The sequence below is a fragment of the Columba livia genome, chromosome 8, assembly GCF_036013475.1.
Source record: "Columba livia isolate bColLiv1 breed racing homer chromosome 8, bColLiv1.pat.W.v2, whole genome shotgun sequence".
Taxonomy (NCBI): Eukaryota; Metazoa; Chordata; class Aves; order Columbiformes; family Columbidae; genus Columba; species Columba livia.
The window spans coordinates 2,711,882-2,728,567 of record NC_088609.1 but is presented as its reverse complement, the minus strand read 5'-3'; the positions used below and the strand labels follow the sequence as shown (position 1 = coordinate 2,728,567).

Below are 16,686 nucleotides of genomic sequence, written 5' to 3'. Positions count from 1 at the left end.
CATCCATTATCTCCCATTCCAGCCATGTCAGAGGCGGCTGGAGGAGGGCAGATAACGGGGTGCCTTCATGCAGATGGCTTATTATCAGGATGTTCCAGGAGGGGCTTTAAGACAGTTAGTGATGCTGTTTGCCAGTTAAAGATTAGAGACCCCAGAGAATAATTAACAATCCCAAAACCCAGTTTTTCTGCTGGATTCTTCTGCTTTCCCTCCCCCGCCCCCCCCCCCCATTCTCTTTAATCTATTCACTCTAGCAGGTGTAATAAAGTGATAAGGACAGGCTCCAGGGATGTTTGTTTGGCTACTACGGGTGTATAAACCAACAATGGATGGTATTTTACTTCTGGCTTTCGGTGGCTTGAATCAAGACCAAAAACTTTGCAGCCCCCTTGCCCACACACAGCCACCCCAACATGCTGTTCTCCCACCTGGGTGGCTGGGCTCCTTCCCTGGCCTGAAGGACCACGGTCATGGGACAGGTTCCCTTTTTCCTTCTGGAAGTCCAAAACACACTGCTTGGGTGTCAAGGCACACAATGCTAAGACATAAACCCCAGGATACACTGCTCAGGGCCAGGGCTGGATCTGGTGGTCCTTCTAGCACTGGTTTATCTGCGAACGGCAAGTCTTTAATTAAACCACCTTGGAATAACTTGAATATCTTCAGGGCCAGGCAGTGCTTGTCCACCTTTACCAGTGGATTAATGCAGTTATGCCCATTGAGTTGTTCCTGGACATCCAAAGAACAGGTTATATGTCCACCTGCCCAAGCTTCTCCAGACTTGTGGTCACAGCTGGAGCAGAAACATATAAAACCTACATGCCTAAATTGACTCACTAACTTCAAGAAGATCGGGGAAGTGTCAGGATAAAGGCAGCTTTCAACAAGATGTCCCATATCTGAGGATCCAAGGGATGAGTTGCACTCTCCTTGGCCAAAGGATAACTGTGATACATCCTGTGACACAGGGTGGTGACACAACAAAACCACCCTGAGTATCTGCTGCCCCAAAGGAGATTATCTGGTCTACAGCAGGTCCCAAGCCTGAATGTGTTCCTGAATCCCAAGCTTCATAGACACCATTGTTACAGAGCATGGGGTAGGATGGGTCACCCACAAGTGTCCTTCACCTTCATCAGTAGGCATGAGGTATCTTCTGAAGGACAGGCCCTGTGCTGTGTGGAGAAGGGTGATGGGGAGGATTTGGAAAGTTGGTTTGGGGCCCTTTGGAGAGGTCACTGAGGCTGGTGGAGGTCCCCATCACTTGGGGGGTCTTCAGGTCCAGCCATGGCTCTGAAGAACATCCCCCGTCCCACAGGGTCAACGCAGCAGGCATGAGCACTGGAATGCCAGAAGTTGCCTTCCCAATCACACTCATTCTGCCGGGGAGGGATGAGACAGCATTGTGCTTTAAACAGCATCCCCGACCCTATCAGCGAGAGATGAGATATCCTAATTATGGCAGTACAGGCGAGGATCCGGGCTGTATCAGCCAGCACAGAAAGGTAAACAAGAAATATAACAATGGACCCTTAACACTCATTAGCTGTGTCAGATAATACCTCACTTTTCTCCCTTTGGGGCTTAAAATCTAATTAAGATTTTCCAACAATAAATTTCATTTATGCTCGCTCCCTTTTGTTCTTTTTAGGATCACACCAAGAAGCAGCCGCGAGATGGCTGCATGGCTCAAAAGAAGGCAGCCAACTTCACACAGACATCCTCGGGTCATGCTTGATGGACAAGGGAAACTGAGGCAGGTCAGCATCATGGACTGCGTGGAGGTGAGATGTCACCAGGGAGGTAACACATTGGCTCTTGCAAAAGATGGCAAAAGATGTTTTCCCCGGGAAAGTGAACTTTGAAGGGGCCCTGTCTGGGATAAGACCAAGCACCAAGGTCCTTGGGCTAGCCCAAAACACACAGTGGTAAAGCCTCATCTACAAACACAGGAGGGATTCATAGGGAAAATGACCCACAGAGCCCCCAGCACAGCTCTCTTCCAAACCCACACTGCCAGTCAACAAGCCGGGCATTCATCACATATTCAGGGTGTGGACAGGGCAGGGAATGAAATCCCACTGTTACTCATGATAAGGATGCTATTTCTAACTCCTTTTGCAACCAAGAGGTAAAAATTAATGGGTTCCCCTCCTCTCGCCACACCCCCAGCCTGAGTGCTGACACCGCAGGAAGGCACGATGACTAATCCTCCCGAAACCCTGCTGAGCCAAGCATTACCACCCAGCACCGGGAGCTTGTTGTTCCCAAACCTGCACGATGTTTAGTACCTGCGAGAGAAAAGTCTGGGGAGGAGCATCCATTGGGGGCACGAATGGGGACGTCCAGGGTCCAGCCTAGGGCTGGCTCAGCCTCCAGTTGCCCAAGGGAAGGTGGTAGAAGGGACTAGCTCTGCCGTGATGCTGACGACAACAGCCGTCATGTCTCCACACCACAGGGCTTGACCCCTCAAACCCTTCTGCCTGTTTTCTTCTACCCCCATGCAATTTCTCAACTGAAGCTGCGATTTCTCAATGCTGAGACTTGAGGGCATTTTTGAAACGTTTGCCTACGTGAAGCTTTTCAGGGAGATGCCTTTTAGGGTGGGCCTATTACTGGAAGGCTCCTGTTTTAATGTCATTTGTATGTCATCTCCCACTAGTGAGGTTAACACATTCACCTGTGGGAAACACAGCAGCTCCAGCCCCCAGCTCCAGTCCAGAGGACTCCCAGCAGTGGGAAGTGGCCCATTTTGGGCTGAGCTCCCCGTCTAAACTATTACAGCTTCACTTCAAGGAATACTGAAGCAGGTTTTGGTGGCTTAGGAAAACTGGGCATTTTGCAAGCCCTCTGCCCACACCATGCTAGGCAGCACCTCTCCCAGCTCAGGGGTTCTAAGGACACCAGCAAACACAGAGGAGCAAGGAACAGCCCTTGCAGCAGGGAAGCCCATTCAGGGTTGAAATTCTCAGAGCAAGAGCTCTGCTAGTGAAAGGCAAAGCAGCACCCCCAGCCCCAACAGCCCAGCTGCCTGTTTCAGTCATCTCTGTCTAAAAAATGGCTTTCCAAAGCACCTCCTGAACACAGACCAGTGCTCCCACAGACCCAAACCTACCACAGGTGCTGTTTCACAGCAGGTCTGATGTTTTCCCTTACCTCAATACTCATCAGAAAGCAAGAGGTAGCTCAGAGACCTGTTGTTATCCAGTCACATCTTTCCCCTTACATTTGCACAGCAGAACCTCAAACCCAAGTACTGCTAAAAATGCCCCTCTTATAAACCCCATCCCACAATTCCCAGTCCTGCTCCACCTGCAGCCCTTGTGCTGCCCTTGATTGCAGAACCTCTTAACCCTTTCCTCACTGCTCAGGTGCAGGATCCTGCAAGCTGCTTGGGCAACCGATGTCCCAGGGAAGGCCAAGGTGTTACAGGTCTCTCATGTCAATTTGCAGTCACTGCAGCTTGGGAACACTCATTGCTTCCATGGTGGTCCCAGCACTGTCCCCACCGCAAGAAAAAACTGACCTTAGTTAATGAATGGCATGTCAGAAGCAGGACACCCCATGGCTGGTTGCCGCAGGGAGAGCCAGCACCTCCCAGAGCAGCCCCCATCCACACCCTAGCAACATCAGTAGCTGATTGCCTTTCCCAGCTCCCAGCCCTGGGAATGGTCCCCACTTGGCTCTGTCTCTGCACCTTGTAGCTGGTGGGATTCAGAGAGCACTGACTTTCACCCATCAAGCAGTGCTGGGAAGTGCTGGGTCGGTTTTGTGCCTCAATTTCTCCATGAGGAGAATGGAGGGGAATGATGCTCACCTCCCCATATGGACCTTCATGGCTCTGGGGTTGTCCAAACATCAAGCAAAAAAAAACCCTCCCTTTTCTCTCCTGTTAACACACAGGCACGTGCAAAAGTGGTTTTGGCTTCATCTAAGCAAGGAAATAAGAGACAGATTGTACCCAGGAGGAATTACAGGGCAGATGAGGGTGCTGACCTCTGTCTAAGTACCTTTCCCACCCCCACATTGCCTTCCCCTGATATTCTTCCCCTCCTGAACTGCCCGAAGGCCGGGAGCATTGTGAGATACCAGAAAGTCCTTTGGGTGATTAGCAAAATGACCCTCTTTGCTGTCCTGTGGGCAACAATTCTCTTTATTGCTCACAGGGAAAATATATACAGGGGAGAAGGTTCGTTCTGCCATTAAAACACGTGGTGTAGGTCATAAAAAGGAGGCTGAAATGGGGAGAAGAGGACAGGTTTTCCATCAGCACATCCCTGGAGGGTGGCTGGGGATGCGAGGAGGTCTCAGGCACCCAGTGGGGACCCCTCCATGTCTGGAGCAGGTCAGCACCCCCTGAGACTGGGGATGTCAGCCTCACCAACCAGCTGAGGTGAGTACCGGGCAGAAGTGGCACCTCTGGACCTCTCCTGGGGACTGATACCTGCATGAACACCAGCCCCCAGGGCAGAAAAGCATGTCCTGCAGGTGGCAAGGTAAAAGGTCAGGAGATGGTGGAGCCGTGGAGAAGTTGGGGAGCTCCCGTGCATGGGGGATGCTGGTGCAAAAATGCTCGTCACAACGGCAGGACGGCAGGAAGCAGAGTGAGAGGAGGAAAGACAGTGGTCATCCGGGACACCTGCTACATGGCGGTGGTGATCACCCTCTCCTCGGGCTCCAGGACGTTCTCGTAGGCGTGCTGGCTCTCTTTGGACCTGTGACAGGAGGGAGAAGCACAGCGGTGAGCTCACCCCCAGCAAGATCAGCATCCCCAAAGCCACAGCCAGTACCCTGAATTTGCTGGTGCCAGCTGTGCATTGAGCAAGGGGCAAGGTGGGGAGGGTGGTAAGGGCCCCGCTGCCAGGAGGACAGGCAAACCTGGGGTGGGAATTGCTCTGATTTCTAGTGAGGACTGTTTTGACAGTCAGCATCTGCATGGTGATCTATGGCCACTCTTGGTGGATTGCTTTACTTGAAAAATCTGATGTAACATAAGAAAAATGTGGGGTAGCAGGTTGTGAGGTGGTGGATGGACCACAGGACTCAGTTGCAGGGACAGAGAGAGACTGGGGAGGAGGGGATACTCCCTCACCACCTTCTCCTTAGCCCTTGAAGAGGATAAAAGCCCCAAAACCAGGTATGTGGGACATGGGAGACCCTGAGTGGGACAGGCTGTGGCTCTGTATGTCCAAGCCATCCCTAGGGGGATGGAGCAGAGTCCAGGAGCCAGAGGGAGGGGGTTCTGAGCAAGTACTTCACCTGAAGTCAGCTGCCGTAGTTACATATCTCCCTTCGTGGCCATTGGACATGACAGCCTCGTGCTTGCCCTCAACACTCACCACTGTCTCAACGTTCTCCCTGCAGAAGAAGAACAACAGAGGAGTTGAAACAGAGCAACAGAGGGGCTGTGCCAGGGATCAGCTCATGACAGTGACAGCGCAGAGGAAGGAACTGCTCCAACACCACGAAGACAATAAAGGACCTGGATGTTTGATCGTGGCCTTGGACACCTGGCTCAGCCCCCTTCCCAGCAGGACATGGGCGTCTTCACGGCAGGTTTGCAGGGACTGTGCCTGGACATCAATTGCTGGTACTGCCAGTGCCAGGCTGGCAGTCAGCAAGACTCATTTGTCAATATGGGGGATTGTTTTCTCCCTCTAACTGGTTTTTCCAGTCTTTTCTATGTAATCTGTTGCAAAATAGGAGCCACAGCCCTGGAGCAGGAGTGGTACACACATGCACATCCGTGTGTGCAAAACCCAGGGCTTCCTCTCAGATGTGAGTCTGGATCACTCGCAGAAGTAACTGTGGGGCAGGGACTGGGTGTTCAACCTGAGTCAGAGCCTAAAAGCTCAGCTCTTGAGCAAACCTGTGAGCTGAATGGTACTGGGAGGGTTTAGCCATGGTGGGTGGGTGCAGGTTCTCCCCATGTGCACATCCCTGCCTCCTCCAGCACTCACTCAAGGACGATTTGGGAGGCTTTTCGAGGAACAAAATGGCATAAACAGGCAGTGGCTTAAGCTGATAGCTGCTGTCACAGTGACAGCGCAGAGCTGGCAGCGTGCCAGGCTGCTGAGCCTCGCTCCTGGCTCTTCTGAAGAGAGGCCAGATTAATTAAAACAAGCTGCAAACCCGCCTCAAGCCCTCCTCAGCATCCTCTGCCTCTGGGCTGGGAAGAGGCAGCTGGACACAGGCAGAAGTAGGGAACACCGTCATGTCACCTGCTCTGTGGGTGGGAGGTTCCCCCAGTTTGAGGACAAAGGTTCCTCTTTGGGAAACAAAAAGCGTAGCTGCAAATCAGACAGTATAAATATATATATATATATATATATATATATATATATACATATTGCATTATGTATTAGCCCTGAATGCATCCCAAAGGGCCCCCTTGAAATGCATCTTGGGCAGAATTCAACCTGCTGAGCATTGGGGTACACTTCAAGCCCCCACCTCCTCAGCTTGGAGAGGCCGTAGGGATGTGCAGATGCAAGACTCCAGCACATTTGGGTACAAAGCCCAAAGCACCAGCTCTGAGAACCAAGCTACAGGGTATTTTTGATCTTCAACCTCTGTTGACTTTGGGCTTGGATTCAAGATCAAGTTACTGCAACTTAACCAGTTAGCCTGGGTCGGCTGAGCAGGAGCGGCCACCTGTGGCTTTGCTGGGCCAGCAGTGGGCAAGAGGTGACCAGCCCTGTACAACTTTCTTCTGCTGGGTGAGGCCACCTGTTTTGCCTGTGCTGCAGGTTCCATCTTCTCCCAGCTCCTGTCTGTGCCTTCTGCTGACTTGGCTCCATCTGCTTTGCAAATAAAACATTTTCCCATGGACATAAGGCACCTGAGAACTGCACCCCCAAATCTATAAGGAACCAGGATCAGGTCAGCCCCTCAAAACATACAACCGTGTAAACCAGCCCTGATGCTGCAGCTCTGCTGTCATTCTTGCAGTAGCACCTGAGTGCTCTGTTTGGGGGTGTCCTTGCATGGGGAGCAGCGGGGATGTATTAGAAGGGGGCGTATTAGAAGGGGGTGGTCAGTAGGTCAGAGAGGTTCTCCTGCCCCTCTGCTCTGCCCTGGGGAGACCACACCTGGAATATTGTGTCCAGCTGTGGCCCCTCAGTTCCAGCAGGACAGGGAACTGCTGGAGAGAGTCCAGCGCAGCCACCAAGATGCTGAAGGGAGTGGAGCATCTCCCGTGTGAGGAAAGGCTGAGGGAGCTGGGGCTCTGGAGCTGGACAAGAGGAGACTGAGGGGGGACTCATTCATGGGGATCAATATGGAAAGGGGGAGTGTCAGGAGGATGGAGCCAGGCTCTTCTCACTGACAACCAATGACAGGACAAGGGGTAATGGGTTCAAACTGGAACACAAGAGGTTCCCCTTAAATTTGAGAAGAAACTTGTTCCCAGTGAGGGTGTCAGAGCCTGGCCCAGGCTGCCCAGGGGGGTTGTGGAGTCTCCTTCTCTGCAGACATTCCAACCCGCCTGGACACCTTCCTGTGTAACCTCATCTGGGTGTTCCTGCTCCATGGGGGGATTGCACTGGATGAGCTTTCCAGGGCCCTTCCAACCCCTGACATTCTGGGATTCTGTGACTCTGTGAACTCACACCGGGCAATAAGTAACAGGGAGCAGAGAGCAGGACAGCGAGAAGAGGACAAGCAGACCAGGACAGGGAGTCTTTGCTCTCCCTGCCTGGCAGCAATCCTGCTTTCCCAGCCCTGGGAGGGGACAGAGGTGGTTGGAAGTGACCCGTGAGAGGCAGCTAAGTCCAAACTGAAGCAACTCCCAAGGCTCCCACACTTACACTTTCTCCTTACACCAGAACTTATTGACCATGAAAGCGATGGCCACCAGGACTAGAAACACAATCACTGCGATGACGCCCTGTGACCACGGCTGGAGGCTGCCCCGGGCTGCAGAAAGAAAAAAGGAGGACACATGTTAGAAATACATTTTTGACATTTGTTCTCTTGACTGAGCTTCTCCTGTCCAGCTTCAGCAACATCCAGCCAAGAGCTCAGGCCTGCAAAGCTGAGAAAAGCAAGTTGCAGCTAACCCAGGCAGCCTTATGTGGGTGATTGCAATGAAATAAAATGCAAATGATAGCAGTTTTGCTGGTGTTTGCATGTGGAGTGCAGTGCTTTGGGACCTCATGTATATATACATATATATAGGCAGAGGGACGCAGATGACTCTGGGACAGGGGGACAAAGGGCCGAGGGACGTGGAGCAAGGGTGAGAGGTTGTTTGCCCAAAGTGTCAGGGGAAAGAAGGCAGAGGGGTTTCAGCAAATTGTTTATTCTCCAACCCCAGATGCCACAGATATCGTTCCCAGGTTATTTTCCAAATACTGCCCGGTGAAATAAGGACCTCACAACAGAGACAGTGTAAAATTTGGTTCTCACTCTCACAACAAATGGTTGCCGGCGTGGATTTCGGTAAAATGCACCGTTCAACAAGTTTGCAGAGCAGCAAACTGATTTATGACGGGAAATGGAAGGTTGAAATGTTCGGAGCAACAGCCTCCAGCACAAAGGCCAGGCGGGTCTGGCGGGGGGCCAGGCGGCGGGGGGGCAGGGGTGGCCCAGAGCTGGTCACGGTGTCTCCTGGGGGACAGACCCACAGTTTCATTTTTCTCTAGCCAGACCTAAGCAGTTATCTGGCCACAAGTGGGGAGGCTGCAAGAGATATTTCTGGATGCAAGAGGAACTCAAGGGCAGAGGGCTGAGAAAAGGAAACCTTGTTCCAGTCCTTGCTGGGAGGGCTGCCCCTCGAATCCCACCGGCTTTTGGACAACAGAGCACTCAGACATTGTCAAACCCATCCTTAAGTGTTGTCGCATCAGCACTGAAAGGAGATCTTGTTGACGCAGACACACCCCTCTGAGATTTAATTCCTATATATTCAGGCATGGCTTTTCTTCTTTCTGCTGATTGAAAAGCCAACCCTTGCACATAAATGAAGTCACTCTGGAGTGACAGGTGGAAGATGCTCCCTGCCAGCCCCAGCATCAGCCTCGGACCACTTGGATGCAGCCCCTGCCATGAGGCTGAGTGATCCAGGACGAGTTCATTGGTACTTCAGTCTGACTCAGGAGCTTCACGCTAGCTGCACACTTCATCTGTCTCACGGGAGACAAAACTCTGCTATAAACAGCAAATAATCTTTACTAGCAGCAATAAAGGTGGGTTGTGTGCTCTGTGTATGCAAACTACTCATCCACAGGCAGCTCCACTGCTGACCGCCCTCATCTCCTTCCTCTGGTTTTGAGGCAGGGGACTGTCCTTTGTTAAGGCCTCCAGCTCCTTGAATCCTTACTGCAAGAGGCTTTTATTTTGAAAAATAAAATTAAACTAAATTTAAAAGCTCTTTTTGCACCTTACAAGTGTAATCAGCCTGGCCAGCTGATTCACCACCCATGCCAGTCCAAAAACCAGTGGCACCCCCAGACAAGCAGCTATGAGAGCAGCCCCAAGGAATGGCTTTCAGCCCCCCCGCCTCCCCACAGAGACACTTGCTGTGTTCACTGCAAAGTCCCGAGGCCAAAACTCAAGCAGGAGGAATTCAGGCGGAAATTCCCTCTTGTATGAGCGTGTTTCAGCTGAATTCCTATTGTACCAGCAAGCTGCCAGTGGGGGTACTGGGAGGGGGGGGTGGCAGTGAGGAAGAGCAGAGCTTGGTTCCCTCCTGCCCCACCTGATGGGCAGGGATGCTCCGGCTCCTGCTGCCCACCAGCGCTGGGGGGGCAGCCCCAAACACACCTATTGCTGAGCTTTGGCTCCCTCTCTCGCTCTGTCCTTGGCTGTTATCTCAGTCTGATTTATTTATTAGTTGTGGTTCATTTTTCCTGCCGCAGCCAGGGTTTCCAGCCTAAGCCTCGGAGGGGATGTTCAGGTCCAGCCTCAGTGAGGTTTCTGCTGGGGTTAAGGGAGGTCAAGATCAACTGGGGAATGAAGCCAGTGATGACTGAAATCGCCAAATTTGCATCTCAGGATCTTCGAGCAAAGGAGGCGAGAAGATAAGTGGTAGGAAACCTCCTCTGAGCAGCCGTGCTCAGGAGGTACTGTGTGTTTTTGCAAGCAAAACTTCACTCAGATGGCTGTTTCCACCAGATTTCAGAGCATTCAAAGACAAAAGGAAAAATACCAAACCACAATCAAGCAGTTCTGGCTTTGGGAGACCATGTGGAGCCTGACTGCAAGGGGAGATGAGCATGGCAGGAGCAACAGCAAATGCCTCTGCATGGGGCTGAAATACTCCTGTGGGTGTGTGGAACTTGTGTGGGGCTTAAAAAGGAGGAATGGGAACAAGGCAGAAGCAAGAGCCTGGAAAAATGCTTTACCAGGGATGTCCCTCCCAGGGCAGTCAGTCCCTCAGACTCTGCCACCTCCTCTCTGTTTCCCCTCACAGCAATGATGAGTTTTCCCCTCCTAAACAAGATCTTCTAAGGCAAACAAACCTATGTGGGTTCTGCACCCAGACAGATGTGTGTTTATGCATCTGCAGACACAAATGAGTCCAAGTGCTGGTGCCAGTGTAAGTCCTTGCACGTACTGTGACCCCATTTCTATACTCAACGGCTGGTTTGAAGACACAGATCTGCTTTTTGATGCATCTTCCCTGTATGCTTGGAAAGCATCGGCTGACCCCTGTCTCTTCCCCTCTCCAGGGAAGCCGTGCCAGGCTCTGAATTCTCATTAAAGGCTCTTTTTTTTACCTCTTTCCAGGCAACAGCAAAACTTTCAATCCTGCTGACAGTGGAGACCCCAGACTGTTAAATCTTCAGCAAGTTGGTAAACAAATACAGGAAGAGCGGTCAGGGCCGGGGCACCAGGAGGAGAGAGAGGGAGGGAATTTTCCAGGACTTTGGCAGCATCAGATGAGTTTTAATTACTCCTCATTATTTGTAGTGTTAGACAAGTCCTTCCACGAATTCCCTAAAAATAATACTCTAGCCATAGGAAGTTTCTCTGTGAAGTCTTCAGGAAGGGAACAGGAGGGCAATTTGCAGAGGAAAATATTTGCTCCTTCACCTCAGCAATGATCAAAATTACAGATTAACAGGAAAACTTGTGAGCTCAGGGAGTGACCCAGCACAACACTTGCCCAGGGATGAGAGTGAGAAAAAGAAAGAATGGAAAAGAAGGAGAGGAGAGGAGAGGAGAGGAGAGGAGAGGAGAGGAGAGGAGAGGAGAGGAGAGGAGAGGAGAGGAGAGGAGAGGAGAGGAGAGGAGAGGAGAGGAGAGGAGAGGAGAGGAGAGGAGAGGAGAGGAGAGGAGAGGAGAGGAGAGGAGAGGAGAGGAGAGGAATTACTCATCTCAGTGCAGAGTCCTGTCGGAGGTAAATCAGAACTGCTTTATCTCCGTGTAATCAGGAGAAATAAACCTCAAGCGGCAGTTTCAGCCTTCCAGAACACAGGTAGAAAGTCCCCGTGTCCCAGCTCCAGCAAGACCTCCCAACCCACCCGTCCCCATCACCTGCTGATGTGGAGCCAGAGCTAAACCTCAGGCAGGAGCTGGGATGGTTTTTCTCTTCCCAAGAAGCTTTTTTGCAGTTGTCCCTTGTCCCCAAAGCCGCCCCACCGAGCAGCTCCCTCCTAGCCGGAGCTCGGCACACCTTCCTGCCCTCCCCTTTGCCTCAGTTTCCCCGGGAGGTCAGGCGGCTGCCTGCACTCACCTTGCTGGCAGCAGGCAGGCTCGGGCGCCAGGAGCAGCCCCAGGAGCAGGCAGAGGAGGCAGCGGGCAGGCATGGCGGCAGGCAGGGGACACGCAGGAGCAGCCGGGCGCCGCGCCTGGGCACGCCGCCCTCCCACAGGAATGAGCGCTTGGTCAATTATCAAACGGGTTAACGAGGGAGGCTGATGCTCATACCTGGTTATTCAAATCCTCTTGTGGGAAGGGGTGGAAGGAGGTGCTTCTTTTTTTCTCCCACGGAGGCTGGTGGGGAATTTGGGGCATGGTGACTTGAACCTGACAGTCCCCTTAGGGCGTGGAAGGGGACGAAGCCATTAAAAATTTGCATCAGCCCAGGAGGAAGAAACGACACCCAGGTGGGTAAATCCCTTCACCAGTGTGGCTGCAGTACTTGGGGAACGTGGCTGAACAGGACCTGGGTGTCCCCAAGTCCCCTTCCCTGCAGCAGGAGAGTGGGGGTCTGGTGATGCCCCAGCTCTGACATCCCTTGCCACCTGGGTCCTGGGGCTGTGAGGAGCTGCCTGGCACAGCCCCAAATAATTTCTCTTATCTTTTGTTTGTGTGTTTGTTTCCCAGCAAGTGTCATTAAAAACACAGCAAAACACATTTGTGGCTTATAAACACCCATTTAATAAACCAGAGTGCCTCCCACCTCCCATGCCTTGTTCAGACTGTTAAAAAGAGCAAATATAACATTCATTTTATTGAGCCTTCAGGGCTGTTTCCAAAATTTCTTCAATTCCAAAGGAGGTAGAAACACCCAAAACCCAGCAAGGCTGGCGGGCCCTTCACATCAGCTGCACGGACGCTGCAGGATGAGGAAGGTTGTAGGCACTGAATTAAGCAGCTTCCCAGCCCATGCCAGGTAAGGAGGACTGACAAACCCACCCCACAGCAAGAACAAATATTTGAATTCACCTCTAGGTGACTTCAGTTACTCCAGAAAGAGATTTTAAAACTGTGAGCCAGGGGGTTTGTTGTCACTTTTGTCACGGTGTCATAGCATCCCTGTAAGGCCAGACCCACAGGGCTGCTGAGCATCCCCCTTGGCAGCATTTGAGCTCCTGGCCTCTGAGTCTGGTGGTGTCGCCCCCCCCAGTGACCCCACTTGAGTGCTGGGTCCCCACACAGGCACCCACACGGGACCCACGGTCAGGAACATGCAGTATCCTCGAGAATACAGAGCCACAGGTGCAGGATTGCCCCTCTTCATCCCTCCTGGATCTAAAATAACGTCACTTATCCTGAAAACAAGCTGGAGCTGGCTTGAGCTGTACAAGACTGAAGGCCAGTTCCTGGCTCTCTCCCAAATTCTCTTCCATGGCCAAATCCCCACCTGCAACACGGGATAATTCCATTCCCAACCCTGCTAGTTTTTGCTGACAAACTCCTTGCGATGGGGACTCTCCCACTGCACCCAGCAAGGAAGTAGCACCACAGGGACCAACCCATAATAAGGCTCTATAAAAGCAATCTAAACCTGTTCCAGGGAAAAGAAAAAAAAAAAGAATGGCTTACAAAGAAATAAAAATGAGAGTGAACTTTGAGTTCCCCATGACTTGCTTCCACACTGTCTGGCAAAGCACGCAAAGCTCACGATCTTTGCTGCCTGCTTGTTGCGTGTCTCTTAGCAAAAACCCATCAAAAAAACCCACGCTGTTTAGAGCAGGAGTCCTAGAGAAGCCCGTCCTGCTGCTGCCCTTGGGATATTCAAGGTCTGAGACATCTCTTTGCTATTGCTGTTCACTGCCCAGTCGCGCCTGAGGCAGGTTGTTCACAGGATTCCTCCTCATCCTCCTCCACACGTACTCCAGGTTGTTTTATCACCCAGGGGCTCTGCCCAGAGTAGCTCCAGGACTGATTTTCAAGGATAAGGATGCTTCAGGGATCCACCTGTATCCTAGAATGTGCTGCAGGGAGACCAGGCCCCACGATGCAAGCAGGGCTGCTCTGCCTTCCAGACAAGAGCCTTGCTGTTGGCTCCCTTCTGAGGAGCAAATAACACTTTACTCTTGCATATTCCTACATTTATAAGAAATTTAAGGAAATTTAATTGCTCTGAGTTTGCTGATGGGGCCAAGGAATCCCTCATTTGCTTATCTCAAAGCTCCTCTGTGCCCCAATGCATGTCCTTTAGCCCAGGCAGCTATTAGGAAGGTATGTGCTATTGTGGCCGAAAGCGCCTATGGCACCTGCTTAGTTGCATATCGCTGGGTCCAGCCTGTGGGGGACAAGAAATAGCAAGTCACTGTCATGACAGCAGCCTTGTCGCATGGTCAAAGCCTGAAATTTTGGCAAATCATTTGCAATCTGATTTCTCCATTTGCCACACCGGCTATGGCTAGGGAGCTGCAGAGCTGAGAAGCTATGTGTTTCAATGGCGGCATGCTGGAAATCTTGCTGTGTCTCACATTGATGCTTTCAGCATCATCCAGTCACGATGAGGCAAAGCCCCACAGGTCCATTTTACAGGTGAGGGAAACTGAGGCACGGAAGGGGCAGATCGCCTTGGCAGCAGTTCATTAAATCCAGCTGGAGCTGCAGCCAGGTCCAGCTCAGTTCTCTCTCAGGGACTCATGTCAGCAGTTACCTGGACAAGAGCTCTTGCACAAAGCAGGTCTTGAAAGGTCAGGCTTTACACTGATATCCTCCAAAAATTGGCTTCCCCCCCACACTCCGCCCCATCCCAAGAAATATGTCTTTTTTGCCAAAATTAACATTTGCTCAAAGCACGTTCCTGAGCCTAAAATGTGTTCCTGGGTGATAGGGCTCCGAGCACAGATGCCAGTTCCTCTTCGAAAAACGTTGTGGGGCTCTGTGTTTTTATGGAGGTTATTTGTCTTTCTCCTTCGCTTCCTTCCTCCCTTCTTCCTTCTCTCCTTCATCCTCTCCATCTCCTCCCCCTCTTAGAAAGATCCATCAAAATAAAGAAAATACAAGAGCGCAAGCCTGAACAGCCCCTAAAGAAAATACTGTATTTTTCTTAGGAAAAAAAAATAAGAAACAATAATGAATTTGTTGCATTTCAATAGCTGCTCTGAAAATAAAAGAGAAAAGGCAGAAAACACTAAAAAAACCCACAAAGCCACTATTTAATTGCTTGTTTCTTTTCACATTTTCCACCCAAACTAAATATCCCTTCCTTGCCCCAGAATTCTCTCATTTCCAGTTGACACTGGTTTTTAAATCCAGCGTGGGATGGATGCTGTCAGGGGAGAGCCAGGAGCTACAGCTGATATAAAAAGGGCATTTTCTTGACCCAAAGCATCACTGTGGATAAACAGCAGCAGAAAAAGGCTTTTTGTCCATCACAGCTCTGTGTCTTCACTTCCACTCTTTAAAAGCCTTTAAACAGCAATATATTTGCTCATTTTTGTGCTGATGAAAACCCCAGTGTCAATGGTGTGGCTATGGGGCATGGCCCCCTGTCCTCTCCCGCCAGCCCAGGGTTCATCTGGGCTGTTTGTTCCCCCCCACACATGCACACAGGTCCAAGAAAAAAACACCTCTTGGTGGTTTATTAGACATTTATTCACAAGTTGCCCAGGGCTGATGCTAATTGCAAGGATGGAGCAAGCAGCAGGGAGAGGTGGGTTAGATAGTGCTGGTGCGGTCCCTGATGCACCCCCATTTGGGGGGGTTATGGATTTTCCCCTTCTCCTCCCAGGCAGCCTGGATGCTCCAGCAGCATCAGCCAGGACCTTGCTGGGACCTGGTACCCACCAGCCACCTGAGATGTGGCCCAGACATGGCACCACCATCGGGCACCAAATAAGGCCATGCTTCTCCCTTCGTTTCCCTTGAGATCTGCTCAGTACCGTCACTATGGCCCACACGTTTTTCATGAGACCCTCTGGATGGTGTTTTTACACCCGTTGGCTTTTAGCACAGGTCTCTGGGCAGGGTTCTCACCAACCGCCGTCTGTGCTGGAGCCTGATGGATGATGCTGCTGGTCCGTACATCCAAGGGCAGCAACGGTCTCTCTCCTCCATTCAGCTGCCTGTTCACACACAGTTGCCAGGATTTGTCCTCTCTGAGCTCGCTGCTCCTCTGCCTGTGGGGTCAATAGCTACCAGGGGTCTGACAGCATGTTCCCATCAGCCTCAGGTCCCACAACCTTGAGAAATTAAGCTGAGAAAATACCTACTCAATCTGTCCAGCCTTGCCCTGGGCTGGGAGGAATCAAACTAAACATCCCTGAAATTAGAAGAAAATCCGCCTGCCTCCAGTCTGCCTTATTGCTGGGGGATAAGGCTGCATCTGTGACTCCCCCTTGGCTTTCCAGTCTGTTCAGAGGGCACATTGCACCCTTGATCATCTCTGAGAACAGGGGAAAGCGCCGCTGCCTTGCTGGAGTGGCAGATAGCTGGGATCCCAGTATGTGATGCTCAGAAAGGGAGAAGGGAGCTGACTTCGCTCTGGATATTCCCTCCTGCCTGGCGATATCCAATAGCATGAATAATTTACTATCCGATCATCTCTAATCTTCATCCCATAAAATCAGCAGCAAGCTGGGAGGGTTTTTGAAGCCTCCAGCTGCATTTGCTGATAAGACATGAGGCAGGAAAGATTGGAAACCCATAATAATGATAATCTCAGGCTTCAGTGTAACTTGGTGGAAGGGTTCTCTCCTTTCATTAAGGATAGATTTCATGATCTTCCTTAAATAACAACAAGCCTTTTCACAAGGAATCTCCCATCCAAAACTGATTGCATCATCATTAGGAAAGAGGAGGCCAAGCAGCCAGGAAAAAAATAGCTGGAGCACAGGTTAGCACGGGGGACAAGACCCTGCAGAGCAAATGGCACCTGCATTTATGGAGTGAGAAGAAAAGGGGTGATCGGAGGTGATTTCCAAATGCAGAGCAAAACTTTAGGCACTAGGGCTCTGCCTGGGAGAGCTGGGCACTGGCATTGAGCTGAGCTGCTGGCCATGAGCCTGACCGCGAGCCTGGCTGTGGAGCAAAACCCCGTCCTCCTCATCCTGT

At 51.4% G+C, this 16,686-nt stretch overlaps 1 protein-coding gene and 1 long non-coding RNA gene across 2 annotated transcripts; one reads left to right on the top strand and one right to left on the bottom strand.

Annotated features, from left to right (window-relative positions):
- The first annotated feature begins 275 nt into the window (after positions 1-275).
- Positions 276-2,368, top strand: LOC135580076 (uncharacterized). The gene is made up of 3 exons (XR_010474206.1): positions 276-1,149; positions 1,319-1,505; positions 1,652-2,368. It is a non-coding gene; the product is annotated as an uncharacterized LOC135580076 (long non-coding RNA).
- A 1,767-nt stretch (positions 2,369-4,135) lies between these two features.
- On the bottom strand, positions 4,136-11,890 carry PDZK1IP1 (PDZK1 interacting protein 1). Its single transcript, XM_005511660.3, has 4 exons — positions 11,681-11,890; positions 7,809-7,917; positions 5,260-5,358; positions 4,136-4,715 (listed from the first exon to the last, which is right to left on the bottom strand). The coding sequence occupies exons 1-4, from the start codon at positions 11,751-11,753 to the stop codon at positions 4,643-4,645; spliced, it is 354 nt and encodes a 117-aa protein (XP_005511717.2). The 5' UTR covers positions 11,754-11,890; the 3' UTR covers positions 4,136-4,642.
- Between the last annotated feature and the right edge of the window lie 4,796 nt (positions 11,891-16,686).

Coding starts and splice junctions, on each gene's coding strand:
- PDZK1IP1 (XM_005511660.3), bottom strand. CDS start 11,753: ATGCCTGCCCGCTGCCTCCTCTGCCTGCTCCTGGGGCTGCTCCTGGCG. Junction 7,918..11,680: donor GCCTGCCTGCTGCCAGCAAG/GTGAGTGCAGGC, acceptor TTCTTTCTGCAG/CCCGGGGCAGCCTCCAGCCG. Junction 5,359..7,808: donor TTCTGGTGTAAGGAGAAAGT/GTAAGTGTGGGA, acceptor CTTCTTCTGCAG/GGAGAACGTTGAGACAGTGG.